General features: G+C 50.2%; 1 protein-coding gene across 6 annotated transcripts in view; it reads left to right on the forward strand.

Annotated features, from left to right (window-relative positions):
- The window catches only part of RALGPS1 (Ral GEF with PH domain and SH3 binding motif 1), a 552,121-nt gene that overhangs the window by 200,825 nt on the left and 323,584 nt on the right, over positions 1-27,712 (forward strand). For all 6 annotated transcript variants that reach the window (XM_063935883.1, XM_063935884.1, XM_063935880.1 and 3 more), the window contains one exon: positions 2,489-2,615. In XM_063935883.1, coding sequence (XP_063791953.1) covers positions 2,489-2,615 — 127 coding nt within the window. The remainder of the gene's footprint in view (positions 1-2,488; positions 2,616-27,712) is intronic.

Here is a 27,712-nt window from a genome sequence, read left to right on the forward strand (position 1 = left end):
TCTAATACTATTCCTGTGGAGAATGTTTCCCTCCTTGGTTAAACCCTCGGTATATGTGACAGTCTCTATCGTGTCCCCCTTTCCCTTCTCTGCTCCGCACTATACATACAGTAGTAAGGTCTTTTAATCTTTCCGGGTAAGTTGCGTGATGTAGGCCATGCACCATTTTAGTTGCCCTTCTTTGTATAGTGTAATGTATTAATATCCTTCGGAAGATATGGCCTCCAGAACTGGACAACCTGGTTTACACCTTTTTAAAGGATCTGGAACTGTGAGCCTCAAACGCAAATTTCAAGTTTCATACCTCAAAATCTATTCGGCTTTAAATTCTTGAAAAATTTCTGGGCCCTTCAACTGAGCAAATTCTGAACCAGTTGTAAATTCTTCTCTCTTCCCCAAGTGGCAATGTTGGTTCAGATATTAGCAGATTGTGCCCAGAGTGCTGTGTTTGCCCCCCAATGATTGCCACACTGCAAATGGCCTGAATGAGATAACTGGACGGCCACCCTTACACAGTGCGCGCCAACATCTTGCAAGCCCACAAATCAATGAAATATTCAAATATTTCATCAATAGATTATTGCGATGTGGACTTTAGGTCTACCATGTAAAGTCAGTTCCTGCAATGTTACCCTTGGTCTTATTAGTCTCTGCAGGTAGTGGCATCCGGGTACGACCAGCCGCCTGTCGGTGCAGAACGTGGGTGGGAATTGCCGGCAGAGGCGTGAATATTATCCTCACCGGCTGGCGGGGGTTACTCGTGCGGCAGACAGAGCTCATCTGTGACTCATGAGAACTTTACAAGTCGTTAGAAGTGCCTTCCATCTTCATAAACGCTCGCCTTGTTTGGACAAATACTGTTCACTAAATGTAGGATTAGGGAACGTGGCAAAGAAATGCCTCATCCTGAGAGGCCTCTTAGTGTCGGAGCTGGAGGATAGGTGTCGTCAGCCCTAATTGAGGGATTATCCGCGTCTCTGACAAGCAAACAATTATATTTCAGCTAATAATTACAGGAGCAGCGGAGGATCTGTCACTTCTGTCATATAAAGTCTTCACATGATGAGTAGAGAGATACAGAGACTCATGTCATTGAATATTATTATACAAATGCAGTGTCTAATGCCGAGTGCTGCGCTAGTTTGCGGCTACGCAGACCCGTATACAATTTAGGTTGACCCATCTTCTATTGTCAGCCAGGCCAAAATCTGATCCTACAAGATAACCAGCAATACACCATTTTGGATAAAGGTGGCGGCCATGTTGTTTGATCGCTGACCAGAAAAATGTGAACTATTAAATGGGGGAAATTTGGGGTTGGGGGTGGTTATTTGTTTGACTATTGATGGGGTTGTCTTCCTGTATTACGTCACTATAACTTTGCGTTGCACTGTGTGCTCCACGCTTTATCTAGTATGTGTAATCTCTTGTAAATAATATATGCATGAATGTTGAATTCTGATACTATCATTTTAGACACCGACCATTTGTTGGGTAAAACGAGTCCGCTGTAATTACCGAGGGCAGTGCGCTTGTTGCCTCTGCACAAGGGGATGTCACAGTTGCCCCAGTTGTCTAGTACAGTCCCCCGATCCATGAAAAGGGTCCCCAGTCCTGTCTATGGTGACGGGAATGAGTTCAGCCCAGCTGTAGAGATTATGAACATAGCCGGGGGTGGTGGGTTATTGATGGGACACATGACGAGGGGTGGGATCCGGTCTGAAGATCGACAGTGTCTAGGTCGACAATGTTTAGGTCGACCACTAAAGGTCGACAGTCACTAGGTCGACATGGATGGAAGGTCGACAGGGTTTCTAGGTCGACGTGCTAGGTCGACAGGTCTAAAGGTCGACATGAGTTTTTCACTTTTTATTTTTTTTTATTTTTTCATACTTAACGATCCACGTGGACTACGATTGGAACGGTAAAGTGTGCCGAGCGAAGCGGTAGCGGAGCGCAGGCACCATGCCCGAAGCATGGCGAGCGAAGCGAGCCATGCAAGGGGACGCGGTGCACTAATTTGGGATCCCGGTCACTTTACGAAGAAAACGACACCAAAAAAAAAAAATCCTCATGTCGACCTTTAGACCTGTCGACCTAGCACATGTCGACCTAGAAACCCTGTCGACCTTCCATCCATGTCGACCTAGTGACTGTCGACCTATAGTGGTCGACCTAAACATTGTCGACCTAGATACTGTCGATAAAACGAACCACACCCACGAGGGGGATGTAGAGGCGATGTAGATGGCGGGGGGTGTAGCAGTGACGGCGGTTGTAGAGGTGACACAGAGGACGATTGAGGTGGGGGCTGTAGAGGTAACGCAGAGGATGGGTGGGGTGTTGGGGGATGTACAGGTGACACAGAGGGCAGGTGGGTGGTTGTATAGGAACCAGAGAGAAGTATTTACCTTACTTGTGGGAACTAAACCGCTTAGAGGGGAATATTGGGAACTTTGGATAATAATTCTCTTCGTCCCTGTTCCAGCTCCTGAACCGGAAGGACAAGACCACTTTCGATAAACTGGATTATTTGCTGTCTAAGGAGGATAATTACAAGCGCACGCGGGAGTACATCCGAAGCTTAAAGATGGTCCCATCCATCCCGTACTTGGGTAAGTGTCGCACTGGCCGCCATATATAATGGGAGGGGCCACGGTGCTTCCTCAGCCGGTGCCGCCTGTTATGTAATGTGATGTCTGGTTATTGGTGTTTTACTCTCTATGGAAATAATGTGGAACATTTACTTTTTATGAGTTGTTGGGGTTCTCCACGCTCAGACCCGTTTCATTTATTTATTTTTCTTTTTTTTTTCATATACACTAACTTTGACAAAATTAAATTGTCTTCTTTGCTAATGAGTGCGGAAATGATAATTACTCACTGTTGATAAAGATATAATTATGTGTTATCACGGTTGTATTATAATGGACTTCCTCGTTGTCCTGTATAATGATTTCTGTAGTCCTTTTTCTTTCTGTAGTGAATGTTGGATATTTCTACCGCCCTGGCTGCTTTCTGTATCTCTATACAGATACCTAAATCTATATATATATATATATATATATCTATATATATATATATATATATATATATATTCCTAGCGACCTGCTATTTGCAGAGCTGGTGGCATCAGCAGGTAACGACCACCTTATAGAAGCTTTATACCGGTGGATGTCGACGCGCATACAGTGACGACATACCAAGTTTGCACAGTCCTGTTTGTGTAGTGTGTTGATGTCTCATACACTAACGGAGGCCAAACCGCTGATTTGCTGAAGTGTTTATCCCAGCCTGCAGAACCCGCGCCCGCGGACAGTACATGCGTTTCTACAACAGCAATTTTATTTTTGTAAAAATTTTGCCATTTAATATCATTTTATGTACAGATGTTCCTTGGCGTTACACGTGTATAGGAGCGTGGAAAGAACACGAATGAGGGTGGTTGGGAAAGTGTCATCTCAGGCCAGTCGCGGTGACCTCCGTACCATAACGTTGGGCTGTAAATGAGAGGTCTGTGGCTTTACGGACTCCACAATCCAATGTCATAATTACCCGTTCCTTTTTTTTATTTGGCTCCGGTTCAGCCTGAGACTGTGCTGTATACTGTAGTGTGTGACTTACAGATGCCAAACGTTACGTCTGAAACATTATTTATCTGATTGTGGCAGCGGGATACATTATGTGCAGAGCTTCATAGAGATCTACTGCAGAGCCACAAATCAGACGTTTACTTACAGCTGCTCAACTGGGCTAAATCAGCACTCTCCGGTCACACCCTGATCTATCTAAGCTGTGTCCCGGAATCATGGCGCTCCACTCCGGAATAGCGCAGCTTCTCACCATATGGCCGTGAGATCTCACTTCTTTGGGAACCCGTGCAGGGGGGGATGGAGGAGTTACAGTACACTGTGGCTAGAGGGTACAATGTGACGTACTGTACGCTCTCACGATTGTCAGTCCTACACTCATGTCCAGGTATAATGGAAGAACCTGCATGCTCCCGGACCACGGCAGAACCATCATTTCCACGCCTGCATGCTCCCGGACCACTGCGGAGCCATCATTTCCACGCCTGCATGCTCCCGGACCACTGCGGAACCATAATTTCCACGCCTGCATGCTCCCGGACCACTGCGGAACCGTCATTTCCACGCTTGCATGCTCCCGGACCACTGCGGAACCGTCATTTCCACGCTTGCATGCTCCGGGACCACTGCGGAGCCATCATTTCCACGCCTGCATGCTCCCGGACCACTGCGGAGCCATCATTTCCACGCCTGCATGCTCCCGGACCACGGCGGAACCATCATTTCCGCGCCTGCATGCTCCCGGACCACGGCGGAACCATCATTTCCGCGCCTGCATGCTCCCGGACCACGGCGGAACCATCATTTCCGCGCCTGCATGCTCCCGGACCACGGCGGAACCATCATTTCCGCGCCTGCATGCTCCCGGACCACGGCGGAACCATCATTTCCGCGCCTGCATGCTCTCGGACCACGGCGGAACCATCATTTCCACGCCTGCATGCTCCCGGACCACTGCGGAGCCATCATTTTCACGCCTGCATGCTCCCGGACCACTGCAGAACCATCATTTCCACGCCTGCATGCTCCCGGACCACTGCAGAACCATCATTTCCACGCATGCATGCTCCCGGACCACTGCAGAACCATCATTTCCACGCCTGCATGCTCCTGGACCATTGCAGAACCATCATTTCCACGCAGACACATCAGTGTTCAAATTGAAAGTGCACCAATTAATTGTTAGGACAGATATGCAAATGTGATGGTAGGAGTGGTTTCAGAACACAAAACCACCTGTTATTACATGTCATGTTGCAATCAGATCAGCAGATGGCAGCTTGTATACTGTGCAGGGTACATGCGGAACGTCCTGTATACATCTCTTGGATGGTAACCAGCACGTATAAGTATATAGCCGGTTATTTCTCTGACGTCCTAGTGGATGCTGGGGACTCCGAAAGGACCATGGGGAATAGCGGCTCCGCAGGAGACTGGGCACAAAAGTAAAAGCTTTAGGACTACCTGGTGTGCACTGGCTCCTCCCCCTATGACCCTCCTCCAAGCCTCAGTTAGATTTTTGTGCCCGAACGAGAAGGGTGCATACTAAGGGGCTCTCCTGAGCTGCTTAGAGTAAAAGTTTAAAGTAGGTTTTTTATTTTCAGTGAGACCTGCTGGCAACAGGCTCACTGCACCGAGGGACTAAGGGGAGAAGAAGCGAACTCACCTGCGTGCAGAGTGGATTGGGCTTCTTAGGCTACTGGACATAAGCTCCAGAGGGACGATCACAGGCCCAGCCATGGATGGGTCCCAGAGCCGCGCCGCCGGCCCCCTTACAGAGCCAGAAGACTGAAGAGGTCCGGAAAATCGGCGGCAGAAGACGTCCTGTCTTCAATAAGGTAGCACACAGCACCGCAGCTGTGCGCCATTGCTCTCAGCACACTTCACACTCCGGTCACTGAGGGTGCAGGGCGCTGGGGGGGGCGCCCTGAGACGCAATAAAAACACCTTATATGGCAAAAAATACATCACATATGGCTCCTGGGCTATATGGATGCATTAACTCCTGCCAATTTTTCCATAAAAAAGCGGGAGGAAGGCCGCCGAGAAGGGGGCGGAGCCTATCTCCTCAGCACACTGGCGCAATTTTTTCCTCACAGCTCCGTTGGAGGAAAGCTCCCTGACTCTCCCCTGCAGTCCTGCACTACAGAAACAGGGTAAAACAAGAGAGGGGGGGCACTAATTTGGCAGATAAATATATACAGCAGCTATATCAGGGAGAAACACTTATATAAGGTTATCCCTGTATATATATAGCGCTCTGGTGTGTGCTGGCAAACTCTCCCTCTGTCTCCCCAAAGGACTAGTGGGGTCCTGTCCTCTATCAGAGCATTCCCTGTGTGTGTGCTGTGTGTCGGTACGTTGTGTCGACATGTATGAGGAGGAAAATGGTGTGGAGGCGGAGCAATTGCCTGTATTAGTGATGTCACCCCCTAGGGAGTCGACACCTGACTGGATGGTCTTATGGAAGGAATTACGTGATAGTGTCAGCACTTTACAAAAGACTGTTGACGACATGAGACAGCCGGCAAATCAGTTAATACCTGTACAGGCGTCTCAAACACTGTCAGGGGCTCTAAAGCGCCCGTTACCTCAGATGGTCGACACAGACACTGACTCCAGTGTCGACGGTGAGGAAACAAACGTATTTTCCAGTAGGGCCACACGTTACATGATCACGGCAATGAAGGAGGTTTTGAACATTTCTGATACTACAAGTACCACAAAAAAGGGTATTATGTGGGGTGTGAAAAAACTACCCGTAGTTTTTCCTGAATCAGATGAATTAAATGAGGTGTGTGATGAAGCGTGGGTTTCCCCCGATAAAAAACTGCTAATTTCTAAAAAATTATTGGCATTATACCCTTTCCCGCCAGAGGTTAGGGCGCGTTGGGAAACACCCCCTAGGGTAGATAAGGCGCTCACACGCTTATCAAAACAAGTGGCGTTACCGTCTCCTGATACGGCCGCCCTTAAGGAACCAGCTGATAGGAAACTGGAAAATATCCTAAATAGTATATACACACATACTGGTATTATACTGCGACCAGCAATCGCCTCAGCCTGGATGTGCAGTGCTGGGGTGGCTTGGTCGGATTCCCTGACTGAAAATATTGATACCCTGGACAGGGACAATATATTATTGACTATAGAGCATTTAAAGGATGCATTTCTATATATGCGAGATGCACAGAGGGATATTTGCACTCTGGCATCAAGAGTAAGTGCGCTGTCCATTTCTGCCAGAAGAGGGTTATGGACGCGACAGTGGTCAGGTGATGCGGATTCCAAACGGCATATGGAAGTATTGCCGTATAAAGGGGAGGAGTTATTTGGGGTCGGTCTATCGGACCTGGTGGCCACGGCAACGGCTGGGAAATCCACCTTTTTACCCCAGGTCACCTCTCAGCAGAAAAAGACACCGTCTTTTCAGGCTCAGTCCTTTCGTCCCCATAAGGGCAAGCGGGCAAAAGGCCACTCATATCTGCCCCGGGGCAGAGGAAGGGGAAAAAGACTGCAGCAGACAGCCTCTTCCCACGAACAGAAGCCCTCCCCCGCTTCTGCCAAGTCCTCAGCATGACGCTGGGGCCTTACAAGCGGACTCAGGCACGGTGGGGGCCCGTCTCAAGAATTTCAGCGCGCAGTGGGCTCACTCGCAAGTGGACCCCTGGATCCTGCAGGTAGTATCTCAGGGGTACAAATTGGAATTCGAGACGTCTCCCCCTCGTCGGTTCCTGAAGTCTGCTTTACCAACGTCTCCCCCCGACAGGGAGGCAGTATTGGAAGCCATTCACAAGCTGTATTCCCAGCAGGTGATACTCAAGGTACCCCTCCTACAACAGGGAAAGGGGTATTATTCCACGCTGTTTGTGGTACCGAAGCCGGACGGCTCGGTGAGACCTATTTTAAATCTGAAATCCTTGAACACTTACCGTATATACTCGAGTATAAGCCGACTTTTTCAGCACTTTTTTTTGTGCTGAAAAAGCCACCTCGGCTTATACTCGAGTCAGTGCAGGCAGAGGCAGAGCAGTGTGAAGGAGGGACATGGAGCGCACAGCGCGCGGCGCTCCTGTGTCCCTCCTGCATCTCCGGCGGCAGCAGCGGCGGTTCTATTACAGGAAATACCCGTTCGTGACCTCTGATCACGAACCGGCACTTCCTATAATAGACCCGCCGCGGCCGCCGAAGATGCAGGAGGGACACAGGAGAGCCGCGCACGCTGTGTGCTTCGTGTCCCTCCAGAAGACAGCGCGGGATCGACGGAGGGGTAAGTAACAGCACTGTGGGGCATACCTGGCACTTGGGGAGGGAACGTATCTGGCAGCACTGTGGGGGCATATCTGGCAGCACTGTGGGGGCATATCTGGCAGCACTGTGGGGGCATAACTGGCAGCACTGTGGGGGCATAACTGGCAGCACTGTGGGGGCATATCTGGCAGCACTGTGGGGGCATATCTGGCAGCACTGTGGGGGCATAACTGGCAGCACTGTGGGGGCATATCTGGCAGCACTGTGGGGGCATATCTGGCAGCACTGTGGGGGCATATCTGGCAGCACTGTGGGGGCATATCTGGCAGCACTGTGGGGGCATATCTGGCAGCACTGTGGGGGCATATCTGGCAGCACTGTGGGGGCATATCTGGCAGCACTGTGGGGGCATATCTGGCAGCACTGTGGGGGCATATCTGGCAGCACTGTGGGGGCATATCTGGCAGCACTGTGGGGGCATAACTGGCAGCACTGTGGGGGCATATCTGGCAGCACTGTGGGGGCATATCTGGCACTATGAGGGCATATCTGGCACTGAGGGCTGTGTACGGCTAGAGCTGCATTTCCCACCCTAGGCTTATACTCGAGTCAATAAGTTTTCCCAGGTTTTTGTGGTAGAATTAGGTGCCTCGGCTTATATTCGGGTCGACTTATACTCGAGTATATACGGTACATACAAAGGTTCAAATTCAAGATGGAATCACTCAGAGCAGTGATAGCGAACCTGGAAGAAGGGGACTATATGGTGTCTCTGGACATCAAGGATGCTTACCTCCATGTCCCAATTTGCCCTTCTCACCAAAGGTACCTCAGGTTTGTGGTACAGAACTGTCACTATCAGTTTCAGACGCTGCCGTTTGGATTGTCCACGGCACCCCGGGTCTTTACCAAGGTAATGGCCGAAATGATGATTCTTCTTCGAAGAAAAGGCGTCTTAATTATCCCTTACTTAGATGATCTCCTGATAAGGGCAAGGTCCAGAGAACAGTTAGAGGTCGGAGTAGCACTATCTCAAGTAGTACTACGACAGCACGGATGGATTCTAAATATTCCAAAATCGCAGCTGATTCCGACGACACGTCTGCTGTTCCTAGGGATGATTCTGGACACAGTACAGAAAAAGGTGTTTCTCCCGGAGGAGAAAGCCAGGGAGTTATCCGACCTAGTCAGGAACCTCCTAAAACCAGGCCAAGTGTCAGTGCATCAATGCACAAGGGTCCTGGGAAAAATGGTGGCTTCTTACGAAGCGATTCCATTCGGCAGATTCCACGCAAGAACTTTTCAGTGGGATCTGCTGGACAAATGGTCCGGATCGCATCTTCAAATGCATCAGCGGATAACCCTGTCTCCAAGGACAAGGGTGTCTCTCCTGTGGTGGTTACAGAGTGCTCATCTTCTAGAGGGCCGCAGATTCGGCATTCAGGACTGGGTCCTGGTGACCACGGATGCCAGCCTGAGAGGCTGGGGAGCAGTCACACAGGGAAGAAATTTCCAGGGCTTGTGGTCAAGCATGGAAACGTCACTTCACATAAATATCCTGGAACTAAGGGCCATTTACAATGCTCTAAGTCAGGCAAGGCCTCTGCTTCAAGGTCAGCCAGTGTTGATCCAGTCGGACAACATCACGGCAGTCGCCCACGTAAACAGACAGGGCGGCACAAGAAGCAGGAGGGCAATGACGGAAGTTGCAAGGATTCTTCGCTGGGTGGAAAATCATGTGATAGCACTGTCAGCAGTGTTCATTCCGGGAGTGGACAACTGGGAAGCAGACTTCCTCAGCAGACACGACCTCCACCCGGGGGAGTGGGGACTTCACCCAGAAGTCTTCCACATGATTGTGAACCGTTGGGAAAAACCAAAGGTGGACATGATGGCGTCCCGCCTCAACAAAAAACTGGACAGATATTGCGCCAGGTCAAGGGACCCTCAGGCAATAGCTGTGGACGCTCTGGTAACACCGTGGGTGTACCAGTCAGTGTATGTGTTCCCTCCTCTGCCTCTCATACCCAAGGTACTGAGAATCATAAGAAGGAGAGGAGTAAGGACTATACTCGTAGCTCCGGATTGGCCAAGAAGGACTTGGTACCCGGAACTTCAAGAGATGCTCACGGAAGACCCGTGGCCTCTACCTCTAAGAAAGGACCTGCTCCAGCAGGGACCATGTCTGTTCCAAGACTTACCGCGGCTGCGTTTGACGGCATGGCGGTTGAACGCCGGATCCTGAAGGAAAAAGGCATTCCGGATGAAGTCATCCCTACCCTGATCAAAGCCAGGAAGGATGTAACTGTGCAACATTATCACCGTATTTGGCGTAAATATGTTGCGTGGTGTGAGGCCAGGAAGGCCCCTACAGAGGAATTTCAACTGGGTCGTTTCCTGCATTTCCTGCAAACAGGACTGTCTATGGGCCTAAAATTAGGGTCCATTAAGGTTCAAATTTCGGCCCTGTCAATATTCTTCCAAAAAGAACTAGCTTCAGTTCCTGAAGTTCAGACGTTTGTCAAGGGAGTACTGCATATACAGCCTCCTTTTGTGCCTCCAGTGGCACCTTGGGATCTCAATGTAGTTTTGGGGTTCCAAAAATCACATTGGTTTGAACCACTCACCACTGTGGACTTGAAATATCTCACATGGAAAGTGGTAATGCTGTTAGCCCTGGCTTCAGCCAGGCGTGTCTCAGAATTGGCGGCTTTATCCTATAAAAGCCCTTACCTAATTTTTCATACGGACAGGGCAGAATTGAGGACTCGTCCACAATTTCTCCCTAAGGTGGTTTCAGCATTTCACTTAAACCAGCCTATTGTGGTGCCTGCGGCTACTAGGGACTTGGAGGATTCCAAGTTACTGGACGTAGTCAGGGCCCTGAAAATATATGTTTCCAGGACGGCTGGAGTCAGAAAATCTGACTCGCTGTTTATCCTGTATGCACCCAACAAGCTGGGTGCTCCTGCTTCTAAGCAGACTATTGCTCGTTGGATTTGTAGTACAATTCAGCTTGCACATTCTGTGGCAGGCCTGCCACAGCCAAAATCTGTAAAAGCCCATTCCACAAGGAAAGTGGGCTCATCTTGGGCGGCTGCCCGAGGGGTCTCGGCTTTACAACTTTGCCGAGCAGCTACTTGGTCAGGGGCAAACACGTTTGCTAAATTCTACAAATTTGATACCCTGGCTGAGGAGGACCTGGAGTTCTCTCATTCGGTGCTGCAGAGTCATCCGCACTCTCCCGCCCGTTTGGGAGCTTTGGTATAATCCCCATGGTCCTTTCGGAGTCCCCAGCATCCACTAGGACGTCAGAGAAAATAAGAATTTACTTACCGATAATTCTATTTCTCATAGTCCGTAGTGGATGCTGGGCGCCCATCCCAAGTGCGGATTGTCTGCAATACTTGTACATAATTATTGTTACAAAAATCGGGTTATTATTGTTGTGAGCCATCTTTTCAGAGGCTCCTCTGTTATCATGCTGTTAACTGGGTTCAGATCACAAGTTGTACGGTGTGATTGGTGTGGCTGGTATGAGTCTTACCCGGGATTCAAAATCCTTCCTTATTGTGTACGCTCGTCCGGGCACAGTATCCTAACTGAGGCTTGGAGGAGGGTCATAGGGGGAGGAGCCAGTGCACACCAGGTAGTCCTAAAGCTTTTACTTTTGTGCCTAGTCTCCTGCGGAGCCGCTATTCCCCATGGTCCTTTCGGAGTCCCCAGCATCCACTACAGACTATGAGAAATAGAATTATCGGTAAGTAAATTCTTATTATTAATGTAAAACTCCACGTAAGCTGCCGCATTGCGTCAGATGCACTGTGCACATGAGGCAGACCGTTCATTTGCCCTCATTCCGAGTTGTTCGCTCGTTAGCAGATTTTAGCAGCATTGCACACGCTAGGCCGCCGCCCTCTGGGAGTGTATCTTCACTTAGCAGAATTGCGCACGAAAGATTAGCAGAATTGCGAATAGAAAATTCTTAGCAGTTTCTGAGTAGCTCGAGACTTACTCCTACACTGCGATCAGCTCAGCCCGTTTCGTTCCTGGTTTGATGTCACAAACACGCCCTGCGTTTGGCCAGCCACTCCCCCCGTTTCTCCAGACACTCCTGCGTTTTATGCTGGCACGCCTATGTTTTTCCGCACACTCCCAGAAAACGGTCAGTTTCCGCCAAGAAACACCCACTTCCTGTCAATCACACTCCGATCACTTCAACGATGAAAAATCTTCGTTCGGCCGTGAGTAAATCTACTAAGTTTTGTGCTAAAATACTTAGCGCATGCACGCTGCGTACCATGCGCATTTTTGCCTTAATCGCTCCGTTGCGAAAATCGTCAAGGAGCGAACAACTCTGAATGACCCCCAATGTATTGTAAACATGGCAGTTAAATGAAGTTATTGGATACTTTGAGGATCTTATAGGCCGTCCATTCATATGGAACACGAATACGAATTCTTTATCCATAGGTGGGTTTCTATTGTGGATTACAGACCGTGCATCAATCAGCGTGTCCATTTTATTTGTTCCAGCCAGCTATACCGGTAAAATGTGTGCAAATACAATATACAGATGGAGCTATGCTCATCTAGGCACCTCTGCTGCACCTAGGTGCACCAAGATGTATTAGCATACGCCTTTCATCTATTGTTCTCAGCTGCAATACAATACAGAGAGAACAATACAGCAGGGGATTAAGTCCGATTGCCCTAGCTCTGTCACTCCTATTAAAGGGATAGATAAGCAGGGCTCCATCTGTATGATAAGAATAATCATTGTGGACTTTTTACGTGTTTCTCAGCGACCATGCAGTTTCATAGTGTTTTGTGATGCGGGTACAGGTGCTGTGTGCATAGCATCGGACCAGATGTATATAATCATTTCTATCCTGCACCAGGTAATGCCCAGTCTGGTTGCCGCTGGTTACAGAATCTGTGCTCGGTGCACCCTCTTACTATGTAAGCCTCACTGTTGTTGTTTTTTGTAAATGTATTTCCATGTGTACAGAAGTGTCGTCACACTGATCTAACACATTATATATGAGACCTGAGTTATGGCCGCCTCTCTGTAGCCTCTCTGTAGCTTGTAGGTGATGGATTGAGAGAGAGATGTCCATGGAACTTGCCAAACTGTATGTGAGAGCGGAGAGACGCGCCATTAATGTGGCTGAGTAATCAGCGTTTGACGTATGCCTTCTCCCCAGCTCTCTTGTTTGTTGAATCTCGTGTCTTTTCCCCTGATGTAGACACATTGGGGGTCATTCCGAGTTGTTCGCTCGTTATTTTTTTTTCGCAGCGGAGCGATTAGTCGCTAATGCGCATGCGCAGTGTCCGCAGTGCGACTGCGCCAAGTAAATTTGCTATGCAGTTAGGTTTTTTTACTCACAACATTACGAGGTTTTTTCTTCGTTCTGGTGATCGTAATGTGATTGACAGGAAGTGGGTGTTTCTGGGCGGAAACTGGCTGTTTTATGGGTGTGTGTGAAAAAACGCTGCCGTTTCTGGGAAAAACGCGGGAGTGGCTGGAGAAACGGGGGGAGTGCCTGGGCGAACGCTGGGTGTGTTTGTGACGTCAAACCAGGAACGAAACTGACTGAACTTATCGCAGATGCCGAGTAAGTCTGGAGCTACTCAGAAACTGCTAAGAAGTGTCTATTCGCAATTCTGCTAATCTTTCGTTCGCAATTTTGATTAGCTAAGATTCACTCCCAGTAGGCGGCGGCTTAGCGTGTGCAAAGCTGCTAAAAGCAGCTAGCGAGCGAACAACTCGGAATGACCCCCATTATTTCCACAAACACATTACAAAGGATTACACAGATCCCCCGCGTGCCGACTTTGCGTGCTTCTATCTTCAACCCATCTGTCTTTAATATTTCACTCAAACTTTTTGGAAGCCGCCTGCACAATCGGAAGACCGCGCTGGGTGTTTGACTGTAATGTCTCCTCCTTTAAGAACCAGTTGTACTCGGGATCCGGAGAGATTGGACTAATTTGCTGTATCGCGCCTTAACGCCGTACGGTTCTCCCCAGTTTTGTTGTCTGGTGATCATAGAACCCGTGTCTGGCCGCGATACACAAGACTTCAGCCCGACTTAATAAAAATAAATAAAAGAAACCTCCAAAAACATTTAATTTGATCGTCAGAAACGTGTATTTTAATAACCGTTTTATACTTTTAGTTGTTTGCCAATGAGACTTCGGAGTTAGCGGTATATTTTCCAAACCTGCATCAGAGGTAAATGGTCCAGCACAATAATAGCTTAATAATGATCGTAATGCTGGGAATATCTTGCATATGTAGGTTTGGAAATAACAACTGAAGGGTGTAATTTTTGTTTTATAAATTGCTATCGGAGCCAGACATTAAAAAAGAAAAGTTGTTTTTCTTGCGTAATATTTAGTTAGGAACATGTAAAGCTTTGATTTATTGCTCTGTTAGTTTGTGCCTCCAAATCTCTACCGTTGGCAGCTGCTGCAGAACGTCCTGGGCGTTTGTTACAGAGCTGCTTGCATTAATCAGCGTGATAGATAGCCAGCATGGCGAGTGTCGCTATCGGGCCGAGTTACGGTGGCCCGGCGATTACCTAGATTTTCTGTCAGTAGTAAATCTAGTGTTGCCCGTTATATCAATTAAGGTCCCTAGGGGCAGCTCGCTCCCACCAGATGTTCCTCAGTGCCCCTGTGTCCTGCCCTTCACTGGTTTCCTGGGGCTTCCAGTTCCACTTTCACCTTTACTAGGGACGGGGAAAGGAGGACGGAACCGCAGTCTGTGGTAGATAGGAATGGTGAGGATCATTAATTTGTTTCCAAAAATTATCTTGGGCTATTTCTCCATGCTGATCATGTCTCCGGTGCTGAGCCTATATGTAGAGTGCTAGTTCTTTGGTTCAGCAGATGCCTTTATATCTGTGTGCCAGGTGAGGGTAGCTGAAAGGACGCCCCTAGGAGTGAAGGAAGAGTGACAGCCAGCTGGTTACACTCTGACGGGCTGTAGCTGATAAGGTCAGTGTAGGCCTCATTTACCATCTGACAGGGTGAGGAACCTGCGCCGATAGTCATCTCCGCATTATCGCCCCCTTCCCCCCCACACATCTCATTTTCCTCTGCTCCGGAAATCTCTCCTGACATTTTACCAGTATGAGATTTTCCGTATTTAGCAGAATCCACCCCCAGCTGCGGGAGGGGTGTAATCAGTCTGGGGTCAACTGCAGTTCAGTATTTAGCAGAGTATAAGCGATGCTGAAAGTTCCCCTATCGTAATTGTCGTTTTTTTTTATCAGTCCTATCCCTTCAGCAAGTTTCCAGGCACGGAGTATTAACTTGGGGTCACATGAAACTATTGCCCTGAGGGAGGCCTCATGGCTTGCCGGGGGTCAGACTGATCTCCGCTACGGCGTATGGAAATCTGATCACACTACGCACCTCAGTGTGTGACCATGTGTCCGCCAGCCGCCATCTTACACCTGATGCTGGGACAGTATGGCTGATATCTGATGACACTACACACCTCAGTGTGTAACCATGTGTCCGCCAGCCGCCATCTTACACCTGATGCTGGGACAGTATGGCTGATATCTGATGACACTACACACCTCAATGTGTGACCGTGTGTCCACCAGCCGCCATCTTACACCTGATGCTGGGACAGTATGACTGATATCTGATGACACTACACACCTCAGTGTGTGACCGTGTGTCCGCCAGCCACCATCTTACACCTGATGCTGGGACAGTATGGCTGATATCTGATGACACTACGCACCTCAGTGTGTCACCATGTGTCCGTCAGCCGCCATCTTACACCTGATGCTGGGACAGTATGGCTGATATCTGATGACACTACGCACCTCAGTGTGTGACCATGTGTCCGCCAGCCGCCATCTTACACCTGATGCTGGGACAGTATGGCTGATATCTGATGACACTACGCACCTCAGTGTGTGACCATGTGTCCACCAGCCGCCATCTTACACCTGATGCTGGGACAGTATGGCTGATATCTGATGAAACTACACACCTCAGTGTGTGACCGTGTGTCCGCCAGCCGCCATCTTACACCTGATGCTGGGACAGTATGGCTGATATCTGATGACACTACACACCTCAGTGTGTGACCATGTGTCCGCCAGCCGCCATCTTACACCTGATGCTGGGACAGTATGGCTGATATCTGATGACACTACACACCTCAGTGTGTGACCCTGTGTCCGCCAGCCGCCATCTTACACCTGATGCTGGGACAGTATGGCTGATATCTGATGACACTACGCACCTCAGTGTGTGACCGTGTGTCCGCCAGCCGCCATCTTACACCTGATGCTGGGACAGTATGGCTGATATCTGATCACACTACGCACCTCAGTGTGTGACCATGTGTCCGCCAGCCGCCATCTTACACCTGATGCTGGGACAGTATGGCTGATATCTGATCACACTACACACCTCAGTGTGTGACCGTGTGTCCGCCAGCCGCCATCTTACACCTGATGCTGGGACAGTATGACTGATATCTGATGACACTACGCACCTCAGTGTGTGACCGTGTGTCCGCCAGCCGCCATCTTACACCTGATGCTGGGACAGTATGGCTGATATCTGATCACACTACACACCTCAGTGTGTGACCGTGTGTCCGCCAGCCGCCATCTTACACCTGATGCTGGGACAGTATGACTGATATCTGATCACACTACACACCTCAGTGTGTCACCGTGTGTCCGCCAGCCGCCATCTTACACCTGATGCTGGGACAGTATGACTGATATTTGATCACACTGCGCACCTCAGTGTGTGACCGTGTGTCCGCCAGCCGCCATCTTACACCTGATGCTGGGACAGTGTGACTGATATCTGATGACACTACGCACCTCAGTGTGTGACCATGTGTCCGCCAGCCGCCATCTTACACCTGAGGCTGGGACAGTATGACTGATATCTGATGACACTACGCACCTCAGTGTGTGACAATGTGTCCGCCAGCCGCCATCTTACACCTGATGCTGGGACAGTGTGACTGATATCTGATGACACTACGCACCTCAGTGTGTGACCGTGTGTCCGCCAGCCGCCATCTTACACCTGATGCTGGGACAGTATGGCTGATATCTAATGACACTACACACCTCAGTGTGTGACCGTGTGTCCGCCAGCCGCCATCTTACACCTGATGCTGGGACAGTATGGCTGATATCTAATGACACTACACACCTCAGTGTGTGACCGTGTGTCCACCAGCCGCCATCTTACACCTGATGCTGGGACAGTATGGCTGATATCTAATGACACTACGCACCTCAGTGTGTGACCGTGTGTCCGCCAGCCGCCATCTTCCACCTGATGCTGGGACAGTATGGCTGATATCTGATGACACTACGCACCTCAGTGTGTGACCCTGTGTCCACCAGCCGCCATCTTACTCCAGATGCTGGGACAGTATGACTGATATCTGATGACACTACGCACCTCAGTGTGTGACCGTGTGTCTGCCAGCCGCCATCTTACACCTGATGCTGGGACAGTATGACTGATATCTGATGACACTACGCACCTCAGTGTGTGACCGTGTGTCCGCCAGCCGCCATCTTACACCTGATGCTGGGACAGTATGACTGATATCTGATGACACTACGCACCTCAGTGTGTGACCGTGTGTCCGCCAGCCGCCATCTTACACCTGATGCTGGGACAGTATGACTGATATCTGATCACACTACACACCTCAGTGTGTGACCGTGTGTCCGCCAGCCGCCATCTTACACCTGATGCTGGGACAGTATGACTGATATCTGATCACACTACGCACCTCAGTGTGTGACCGTGTGTCCGCCAGCCGCCATCTTACACCTGATGCTGGGACAGTATGGCTGATATCTGATGACACTACGCACCTCAGTGTGTGACCCTGTGTCCGCCAGTCGCCATCTTACACCTGATGCTGGGACAGTATGACTGATATCTGATGACACTACACACCTCAGTGTGTGACCGTGTGTCCGCCAGCCGCCATCTTACACCTGATGCTGGGACAGTATGGCTGATATCTGATGACACTACGCACCTCAGTGTGTGACCGTGTGTCCGCCAGCCGCCATCTTACACCTGATGCTGGAACAGTATGGCTGATATCTGATGACACTACGCACCTCAGTGTGTCACCGTGTGTCCGCCAGCCGCCATCTTACACCTGATGCTGGGACAGTATGGCTGATATCTGATGACACTACACACCTCAGTGTGTGACCGTGTGTCCGCCAGCCGCCATCTTACACCTGATGCTGGGACAGTATGGCTGATATCTGATGACACTACGCACCTCAGTGTGTCACCATGTGTCCGTCAGCCGCCATCTTACACCTGATGCTGGGACAGTATGGCTGATATCTGATGACACTACGCACCTCAGTGTGTGACCATGTGTCCGCCAGCCGCCATCTTACACCTGATGCTGGGACAGTATGGCTGATATCTGATGACACTACACACCTCAGTGTGTGACCCTGTGTCCGCCAGCCGCCATCTTACACCTGATGCTGGGACAGTATGGCTGATATCTGATGACACTACGCACCTCAGTGTGTGACCGTGTGTCCGCCAGCCGCCATCTTACACCTGATGCTGGGACAGTATGACTGATATCTGATCACACTGCGCACCTCAGTGTGTGACCGTGTGTCCGCCAGCCGCCATCTTACACCTGATGCTGGGACAGTGTGACTGATATCTGATGACACTACACACCTCAGTGTGTGACCATGTGTCCGCCAGCCGCCATCTTACACCTGAGGCTGGGACAGTATGACTGATATCTGATGACACTACGCACCTCTGTGTGACCGTGTGTCCGCCAGCCGCCATCTTACACCTGATGCTGGGACAGTATGGCTGATATCTAATGACACTACACACCTCAGTGTGTGACCGTGTGTCCGCCAGCCGCCATCTTACACCTGATGCTGGGACAGTATGGCTGATATCTGATGACACTACGCACCTCAGTGTGTGACCATGTGTCCGCCAGCCGCCATCTTACACCTGATGCTGGTTCAGTATGGCTGATATCTAATGACACTACGCACCTCAGTGTGTGACCGTGTGTCCGCCAGCCGCCATCTTCCACCTGATGCTGGGACAGTATGGCTGATATCTGATGACACTACGCACCTCAGTGTGTGACCGTGTGTCCGCCAGCCGCCATCTTACTCCAGATGCTGGGACAGTATGACTGATATCTGATGACACTACGCACCTCAGTGTGTGACCGTGTGTCCGCCAGCCGCCATCTTACACCTGATGCTGGGACAGTATGACTGATATCTGATCACACTGCACACCTCAGTGTGTGACCGTGTGTCCGCCAGCCGCCATCTTACACGTGATGCTGGGACAGTATGGCTGATATCTGATGACACTACGCACCTCAGTGTGTCACCGTGTGTCCGCCAGCCGCCATCTTACACCTGATGCTGGGACAGTATGACTGATATCTGATGACACTACGCACCTCAGTGTGTGACCGTGTGTCCGCCAGCCGCCATCTTCCACCTGATGCTGGGACAGTATGACTGATATCTGATGACACTACGCACCTCAGTGTGTGACCGTGTGTCCGCCAGCCGCCATCTTACACCTGATGCTGGGACAGTATGACTGATATCTGATGACACTACGCACCTCAGTGTGTCACCATGTGTCCGCCAGCCGCCATCTTACACCTGATGCTGGGACAGTATGACTGATATCTGATGACACTACGCACCTCAGTGTGTGACCGTGTGTCCGCCAGCCGCCATCTTCCACCTGATGCTGGGACAGTATGACTGATATCTGATGACACTACGCACCTCAGTGTGTGACCGTGTGTCCGCCAGCCGCCATCTTACACCTGATGCTGGGACAGTATGACTGATATCTGATGACACTACGCACCTCAGTGTGTGACCGTGTGTCCACCAGCCGCCATCTTACACCTGATGCTGGGACAGTATGACTGATATCTGATGACACTACGCACCTCAGTGTGTCACCGTGTGTCCGCCAGCCGCCATCTTACACCTGATGCTGGGACAGTATGACTGATATCTGATGACACTACGCACCTCAGTGTGTCACCATGTGTCCTCCAGCCGCCATCTTACACCTGATGCTGGGACAGTATGACTGATATCTGATGACACTACGCACCTCAGTGTGTGACCATGTGTCCGCCAGCCGCCATCTTACACCTGATGCTGGAACAGTATGACTGATATCTGATGACACTACGCACCTCAGTGTGTGACCGTGTGTCCGCCAGCCGCCATCTTACACCTGATGCTGGGACAGTATGGCTGATATCTAATGACACTACACACCTCAGTGTGTGACCGTGTGTCCGCCAGCCGCCATCTTACACCTGATGCTGGGACAGTATGGCTGATATCTAATGACACTACACACCTCAGTGTGTGACCGTGTGTCCACCAGCCGCCATCTTACACCTGATGCTGGGACAGTATGGCTGATATCTAATGACACTACGCACCTCAGTGTGTGACCGTGTGTCCGCCAGCCGCCATCTTCCACCTGATGCTGGGACAGTATGGCTGATATCTGATGACACTACGCACCTCAGTGTGTGACCGTGTGTCCGCCAGCCGCCATCTTACTCCAGATGCTGGGACAGTATGACTGATATCTGATGACACTACGCACCTCAGTGTGTGACCGTGTGTCTGCCAGCCGCCATCTTACACCTGATGCTGGGACAGTATGACTGATATCTGATGACACTACGCACCTCAGTGTGTGACCGTGTGTCCGCCAGCCGCCATCTTACACCTGATGCTGGGACAGTATGACTGATATCTGATGACACTACGCACCTCAGTGTGTGACCGTGTGTCCGCCAGCCGCCATCTTACACCTGATGCTGGGACAGTATGACTGATATCTGATGACACTACGCACCTCAGTGTGTGACCATGTGTCCGCCAGCCGCCATCTTACACCTGATGCTGGGACAGTATGGCTGATATCTGATGACACTACGCACCTCAGTGTGTGACCGTGTGTCCGCCAGCCGCCATCTTACACCTGATGCTGGGACAGTGTGACTGATATCTGATGACACTACGCACCTCAGTGTGTGACCGTGTGTCCGCCAGCCGCCATCTTACACCTGATGCTGGGACAGTGTGACTGATATCTAATGACACTACGCACCTCAGTGTGTCACCATGTGTCCGCCAGCCGCCATCTTACACCTGATGCTGGGACAGTATGGCTGATATCTGATGACACTACGCACCTCAGTGTGTGACCATGTGTCCTCCAGCCGCCATCTTACACCTGATGCTGGGACAGTATGGCTGATATCTGATGACACTACACACCTCAGTGTGTGACCGTGTGTCCGCCAGCCGCCATCTTACACCTGATGCTGGGACAGTATGACTGATATCTGATGACACTACGCACCTCAGTGTGTGACCATGTGTCCGCCAGCCGCCATCTTCCACCTGATGCTGGGACAGTATGGCTGATATCTGATGACACTACGCACCTCAGTGTGTGACCGTGTGTCCGCCAGCCGCCATCTTACACCTGATGCTGGGACAGTATGACTGATATCTGATGACACTACACACCTCAGTGTGTGACCGTGTGTCCGCCAGCCGCCATCTTACACCTGATACTGGGACAGTATGACTGATATCTGATGACACTACACACCTCAGTGTGTGACCATGTGTCCGCCAGCCGCCATCTTACACCTGATGCTGGGACAGTATGGCTGATATCTGATGACACTACACACCTCAGTGTGTGACCGTGTGTCCACCAGCCGCCATCTTACACCTGATGCTGGGACAGTATGACTGATATCTGATCACACTACACACCTCAGTGTGTCACCATGTGTCCGCCAGCCGCCATCTTACACCTGATGCTGGGACAGTATGGCTGATATCTGATGACACTACGCACCTCAGTGTGTGACCATGTGTCCGCCAGCCGCCATCTTACACCTGATGCTGGGACAGTATTACTGATATCTAATGACACTACACACCTCAGTGTGTCACCATGTGTCCGCCAGCCGCCATCTTACACCTGATGCTGGGACAGTATGGCTGATATCTAATGACACTACGCACCTCAGTGTGTCACCATGTGTTTGCCAGCCGCCATCTTACTCCTGATGCTGGGACAGTATGGCTGATATCTGATGACACTACGCACCTCAGTGTGTGACCGTGTGTCCACCAGCCGCCATCTTACACCTGATGCTGGGACAGTATGGCTGATATCTGATGACACTACGCACCTCAGTGTGTCACCATGTGTCCGCCAGCCGCCATCTTACACCTGATGCTGGGACAGTATGGCTGATATCTGATGACACTACGCACCTCAGTGTGTGACCGTGTGTCCGCCAGCCGCCATCTTACACCTGATGCTGGGACAGTATGACTGATATCTGATGACACTACGCACCTCAGTGTGTGACCGTGTGTCCGCCAGCCGCCATCTTACACCTGATGCTGGGACAGTATGACTGATATCTGATGACACTACGCACCTCAGTGTGTGACCGTGTGTCCGCCAGCCGCCATCTTACACCTGATGCTGGGACAGTATGACTGATATCTGATGACACTACGCACCTCAGTGTGTGACCGTGTGTCCGCCAGCCGCCATCTTACACCTGATGCTGGGACAGTATGACTGATATCTGATGACACTACGCACCTCAGTGTGTGACCGTGTGTCCGCCAGCCGCCATCTTACACCTGATGCTGGGTCAGTATGGCTGATATCTGATGACACTACGCACCTCAGTGTGTGACCATGTGTCCACCAGCCGCCATCTTACACCTGATGCTGGGACAGTGTGACTGATATCTGATGACACTACACACCTCAGTGTGTGTCCGCCAGCCGCCATCTTACACCTGATGCTGGGACAGTGTGGCTGATATCTGATGACACTATGCACCTTAATGTGTGACCGTGTGTCCGCCAGCCGCCATCTTACACCTGATGCTGGGACAGTATGACTGATATGAAGCGCTGTCTAATGGCCGTGTGGGGAAGCAGCGGTCTACCTGCTCTGGCCTGGCGGCGTATTACGCTGACACAGAGAACATTACACATGTGAGAGGTCTTCTTACCTTACTCACTGAACCACCCTCGTATATCCCTACTCTCCCAGTATGTTCTGGAGACTCCAAACTCAGGTGGGAAGTTGGGTCAGTATTGCCCATATGAGGTCATCACAGCCCCCTGGCCTTACCCCTTGGACCTCCTGAATCTCCCGGACAGGAGGGCCTGAAACGAAAGCAATTATCATGGAGTAAATATGCATTGTACTACCCGCCACCCCTAATCCTCCCTCCAGCATTAAATGCGACTGCTAGCCGCACACCTCGCCAGTGGGTGAATGCGCTGAGGTCCCGGGATGATAGATGTTTTGGTTTGGCGTCAGCATCTCCGCTTGCAAATGTTGTTACTCGCTTGCAATAGCTAGAAAACCACTTTCACAGCTTTGTATGTATTTACCGGTGAAATGATTCTAAACTTTGGCCGGTGGAGAGGAAAGTTTTACAGCTGAAGACTCAGACCTGCCTGCAATCATAGCGTATTTCTGTTAGTGTATACATGTTATATGGGAATAGATTTCATGCGTCTGGGCACGGACTCTTTCCTATGAGGAGGTCTTTTTATTTTTTTATTCTTTGTGTGATTTCTTCCTCCCGACTGAATTAATAGTAGCCATTAAATCTGACTTCCAAAGGCCAAAATGATTTGTGCAAGGTAGGTCGTTCTCCACCGGTCTACTACCCCCCTGAGGCGGACTCGTCATCAGCGGTTTTGCCTACTGAGGGACAATGACATGGAAACTTTGATAAACGATGTGGCTTGAAGTTCACAATTATCCCTGGATTGTTCGTATTATCCCTAGTTGACCTGCAGAGCGGAAACCCACACACAGTTTACAGAAACCGTCCGCCAGTATTTTCCGTAGGAACGAGTCCCTTAAGAACGCATTGACCGACTTTAGCAGATATGGTAGGGAACGTTGTCGGTGCTTTGTCCAGGGAGTAAACTTTAATATGTAGAAAGTAGAATAGCAGCCGCTGGAAGGTAATTCCTGGTTCCGTCTCCCGCCTAACGGTTACCGAGTCATTTATGGCATTAAGTGAAACTGATGGCTTCCAATGTATCAATAACGTTCAGCGTGAAGAAACATTTTGCATTCACTAATGTTGAGCCCCAGTTACTCTTACGTCCTAAAGGATGCTGGGGACTCCGTAAGGACTATGGGGTATAGACGGGCCCCGCAGGAGACATGGGCACTATAAAGAATTTTTAGTATGGGTGTGCACTGGCTCCTCCCTCTATGCCCCTCCTCCAGACCTCAGTTAGATCCTGTGCCCAGAGGAGATAGGGTGCATTACAGGGAGCTCTCCTGAGTTTCTCTGAAAAATAATTTTGTTAGGTTTTTTATTTTCAGGGAGTACTGGTGGCAACAGGCTCCCTGCATCGTGGGACTGAGGAGAGAGAAGCAGACCTACTTAACTGATAGACTCTGCTTCCTAGGCTACTGAACACCATTACCTCCAGAGGGAGTCGGAATGCAGGTCTCCCCCTGCCGTTCATCCCAGAGCCGCGCCGCTGTCCTCCTCACAGAGCCGGAAGATAGAAGCCGGGTGAGTATAAGAAGAAAAGAAGACTTCAAGACGGCAGAAGACTTCAGATCTTCCCTGAGGTAAGCGCGCAGCGGTAACGCTGCGCGCCATTGCTCCCACACACTACACACACTAGCAGGCACTGATGGGTGCAGGGCGCAGGGGGGGCGCCATGGGCAGCAATATAAACCTCTAAGTTTGGCATTTATGAGTAAATAAGCTGCGGAGGCAGTAATTGTAAAAATCCCCCACCAGTTTTATACAATTTGGACTTTCCACGGCACCGAGGATTTTCACCAAGGTGATGGGGGAGATGATGGTGCTCCTGCGCAGGCAGGGAGTCACAATTATCCCATACTTGGACGATCTCTTGATAAAGGCGAGATCGAGAGATCAATTGCTGAAGAGCGTGACGCTCTCCCTGAGAGTGCTACAACAGCACGGTTGGATTCTCAATCTGCCAAAGTCACAATTGGTTCCAACGACTCGACTATCATTCCTAGGCATGATTCTGGACACGGAACAGAAGAGGGTTTTTCTCCCGATGGAAAAAGCCCTGGACCTCCAGAACATGGTCAGAGACCTGCTAAAACCAAAAAGAGTGTCTGTTCATCAATGCACTCGAGTTCTGGGGAAGATGGTGGCAACCTACGAGGCCATCCCCTTCGGCAGGTTTCATGCAAGGACGTTTCAGTGGGATCTTCTGGACAAGTGGTCCGGGTCCCATCTACAATTACATCAGAAGATAAGCCTGTCCCCCAGGGCCAGGGTGTGTCTCCTGTGGTGGCTGTAAAGTGCTCATCTTCTAGAGGGTCGCAGGTTCGGCATTCAAGACTGGGTTCTAGTGACCACGGACGCGAGCCTCCGAGGATGGGGAGCAGTCACACAAGGAAGAAATTTTGAGGGACTCTGGTCAAGCCAGGAGGCTTGTCTACACATCAACGTGCTGGAATTGAGGGCCATATACAACGGCCTACGACAAGCGGAGAATCTTCTTCGCGATCTACCGGTTCTGATTCAATCAGACAACGTCACAGCCGTGGCTCATGTGAACCGTCAAGGCGGGACAAGGAGCAGAGTGCCAATGGCGGAAGCCACCAGGATTCTTCGCTGGGCGGAAAATCACGTAAGCGCTCGGTCAGCAGTCTTCATTCCAGGAGTGGACAAATGGGAAGCAGACTTCCTCAGCAGACACGATCTCCATCCAGGAGAGTGGGGACTTCATCAAGAAGTTTTTGCAGAGATAACAAGTCATTGGGGACTTCCTCACATAGACATGATGGCGTCACGCCTCAACAAGAAGCTTCGGAGGTATTGTGCCAGGTCAAGGGACCCTCAGGCAGTAGCGGAAGACGCCCTGGTGACACCATGGGTGTTTCAGTCGGTCTATGTGTTCCCTCCTCTGCCTTCACAGAAGATCCGTGGCCTCTTCCTCTCAGGGAGGACCTGTTGCAGCAGGGGCCCTGCGTGTTTCAAAACTTACCGCGGTTACGTTTGACGGCATGGCGGTTGAACACCGAATCCTAGCTGGGAAAGGTATTCTGGAGGAAGTCATCCCTACTCTGATAAAGGCTAGGAAGGAGGTGACGGCGAAACATTATCACTGTATCTGGAGGAAGTATGTATCTTGGTGTGAAGCCAAGAATGCTCCTACGGAAGATTTCCATCTGGGCCGTTTTCTCCACTTTCTACAGACAGGAGTGGATATGGGCCTGAAGTTAGGCTCCATTAAGGTACAGATTTCGGCCCTATCTATATTCTTTCAGAAGGAATTGGCTTCTCTCCCAGAAGTCCAGACTTTTGTAAACGGAGTGCTGCACATCCAGCCTCCTTTTGTGCCCCCAGTGGCACCATGGGACCTTTACGTGGTGTTAAGGTTCCTAAAATGTCACTGGTTTGAACCTCATCAAACGGTTGAATTAAAATTTCTCACTTGGAAGGTGGTCATGTTATTGGCCTTGGCATCTGCAAGGCGGGTGTCCGAATTGGCGGCCTTGTCTCACAAGAGCCCCTATTTGATTTTCCATATGGATAGAGCAGAGTTGAGGACTCGTCCTCAATTTTTGCCTAAAGTGGTTTCTTCATTTCATATGAACCAACCTATTGTGGTGCCTGTGGCTACGGGTGACTTGGAGGACTCCAAGTCCCTGGATGTAGTCAGGGCCTTAAAAATTTATGTAGCCAGGACGGCTCGGGTTAGGAAAACAGAAGCACTGTTTATCTTGTATGCAGCCAACAAAGTTGGCGCCCCTGCTTCGAAGCAGACTATTGCTCGCTGGATCTGTAACACGATTCAGCAGGCTCATTCTACGGCTGGATTGCCGTTACCAAATTCGGTAAAGGCCCATTCCACTAGGAAGGTGGGCTCTTCTTGGGCGGCTGCCCGAGTCGTCTCGGCTTTACAACTTTGCCGAGCAGCTACTTGGTCGGGTTCGAACACTTTTGCAAAGTTCTATAAGTTTGATACCCTGGCTGATGAGGACCTCGCATTTGCTCAATCGGTGCTGCAGAGTCATCCGCACTCTCCCGCCCTGTTAGGTGCTTTGGTATAAACCCCATGGTCCTTACGGAGTCCCCAGCATCCTCTAGGACGTAAGAGAAAATAAGATTTTAAACCTACCGGTAAATCTTTTTCTCATAGTCCGTAGAGGATGCTGGGCGCCCGTCCCAGTGCGGACTAAATCTGCAAGACTTGTATATAGTTGTTGCTTACATAAGGGTTATGTTACAGTTGTGATCGGTCTATGACTGATACTGTTTTTGTTCATACTGTTAACTGGTTGCGTTATTCCAGGTTATACGGTATGATTGGTGTGGGCTGGTATGAATCTTGCCCTTAGATTAACAGAATCCTTTCCTCGTATTGTCCATCTCCTCTGGGCATAGTTTCTCTAACTGAGGTCTGGAGGAGGGGCATAGAGGGAGGAGCCAGTGTACACCCATACTAAAAGTTCTTTATAGTGCCAATGTCTCCTGCGGAGCCCGTCTATAACCCATGGTCCTTACGGAGTCCCCAGCATCCTCTACGGACTAGGAGAAAAAGATTTACCGGTAGGTTTAAAATCTTATTTTTATCCTCCATATCTACTAATTACTAGTGGTCCCTGGTCGCTGTGTGGCGTTTAGGCAACAATGGGATTTTGTAAAGCGCCTGATTCTGAATTCTGATGCTCATTTACTGCACATATACGGCCACGC

The sequence above is a fragment of the Pseudophryne corroboree genome, chromosome 8 (assembly GCF_028390025.1).
Source record: "Pseudophryne corroboree isolate aPseCor3 chromosome 8, aPseCor3.hap2, whole genome shotgun sequence".
Classification (NCBI taxonomy): Eukaryota; Metazoa; Chordata; class Amphibia; order Anura; family Myobatrachidae; genus Pseudophryne; species Pseudophryne corroboree.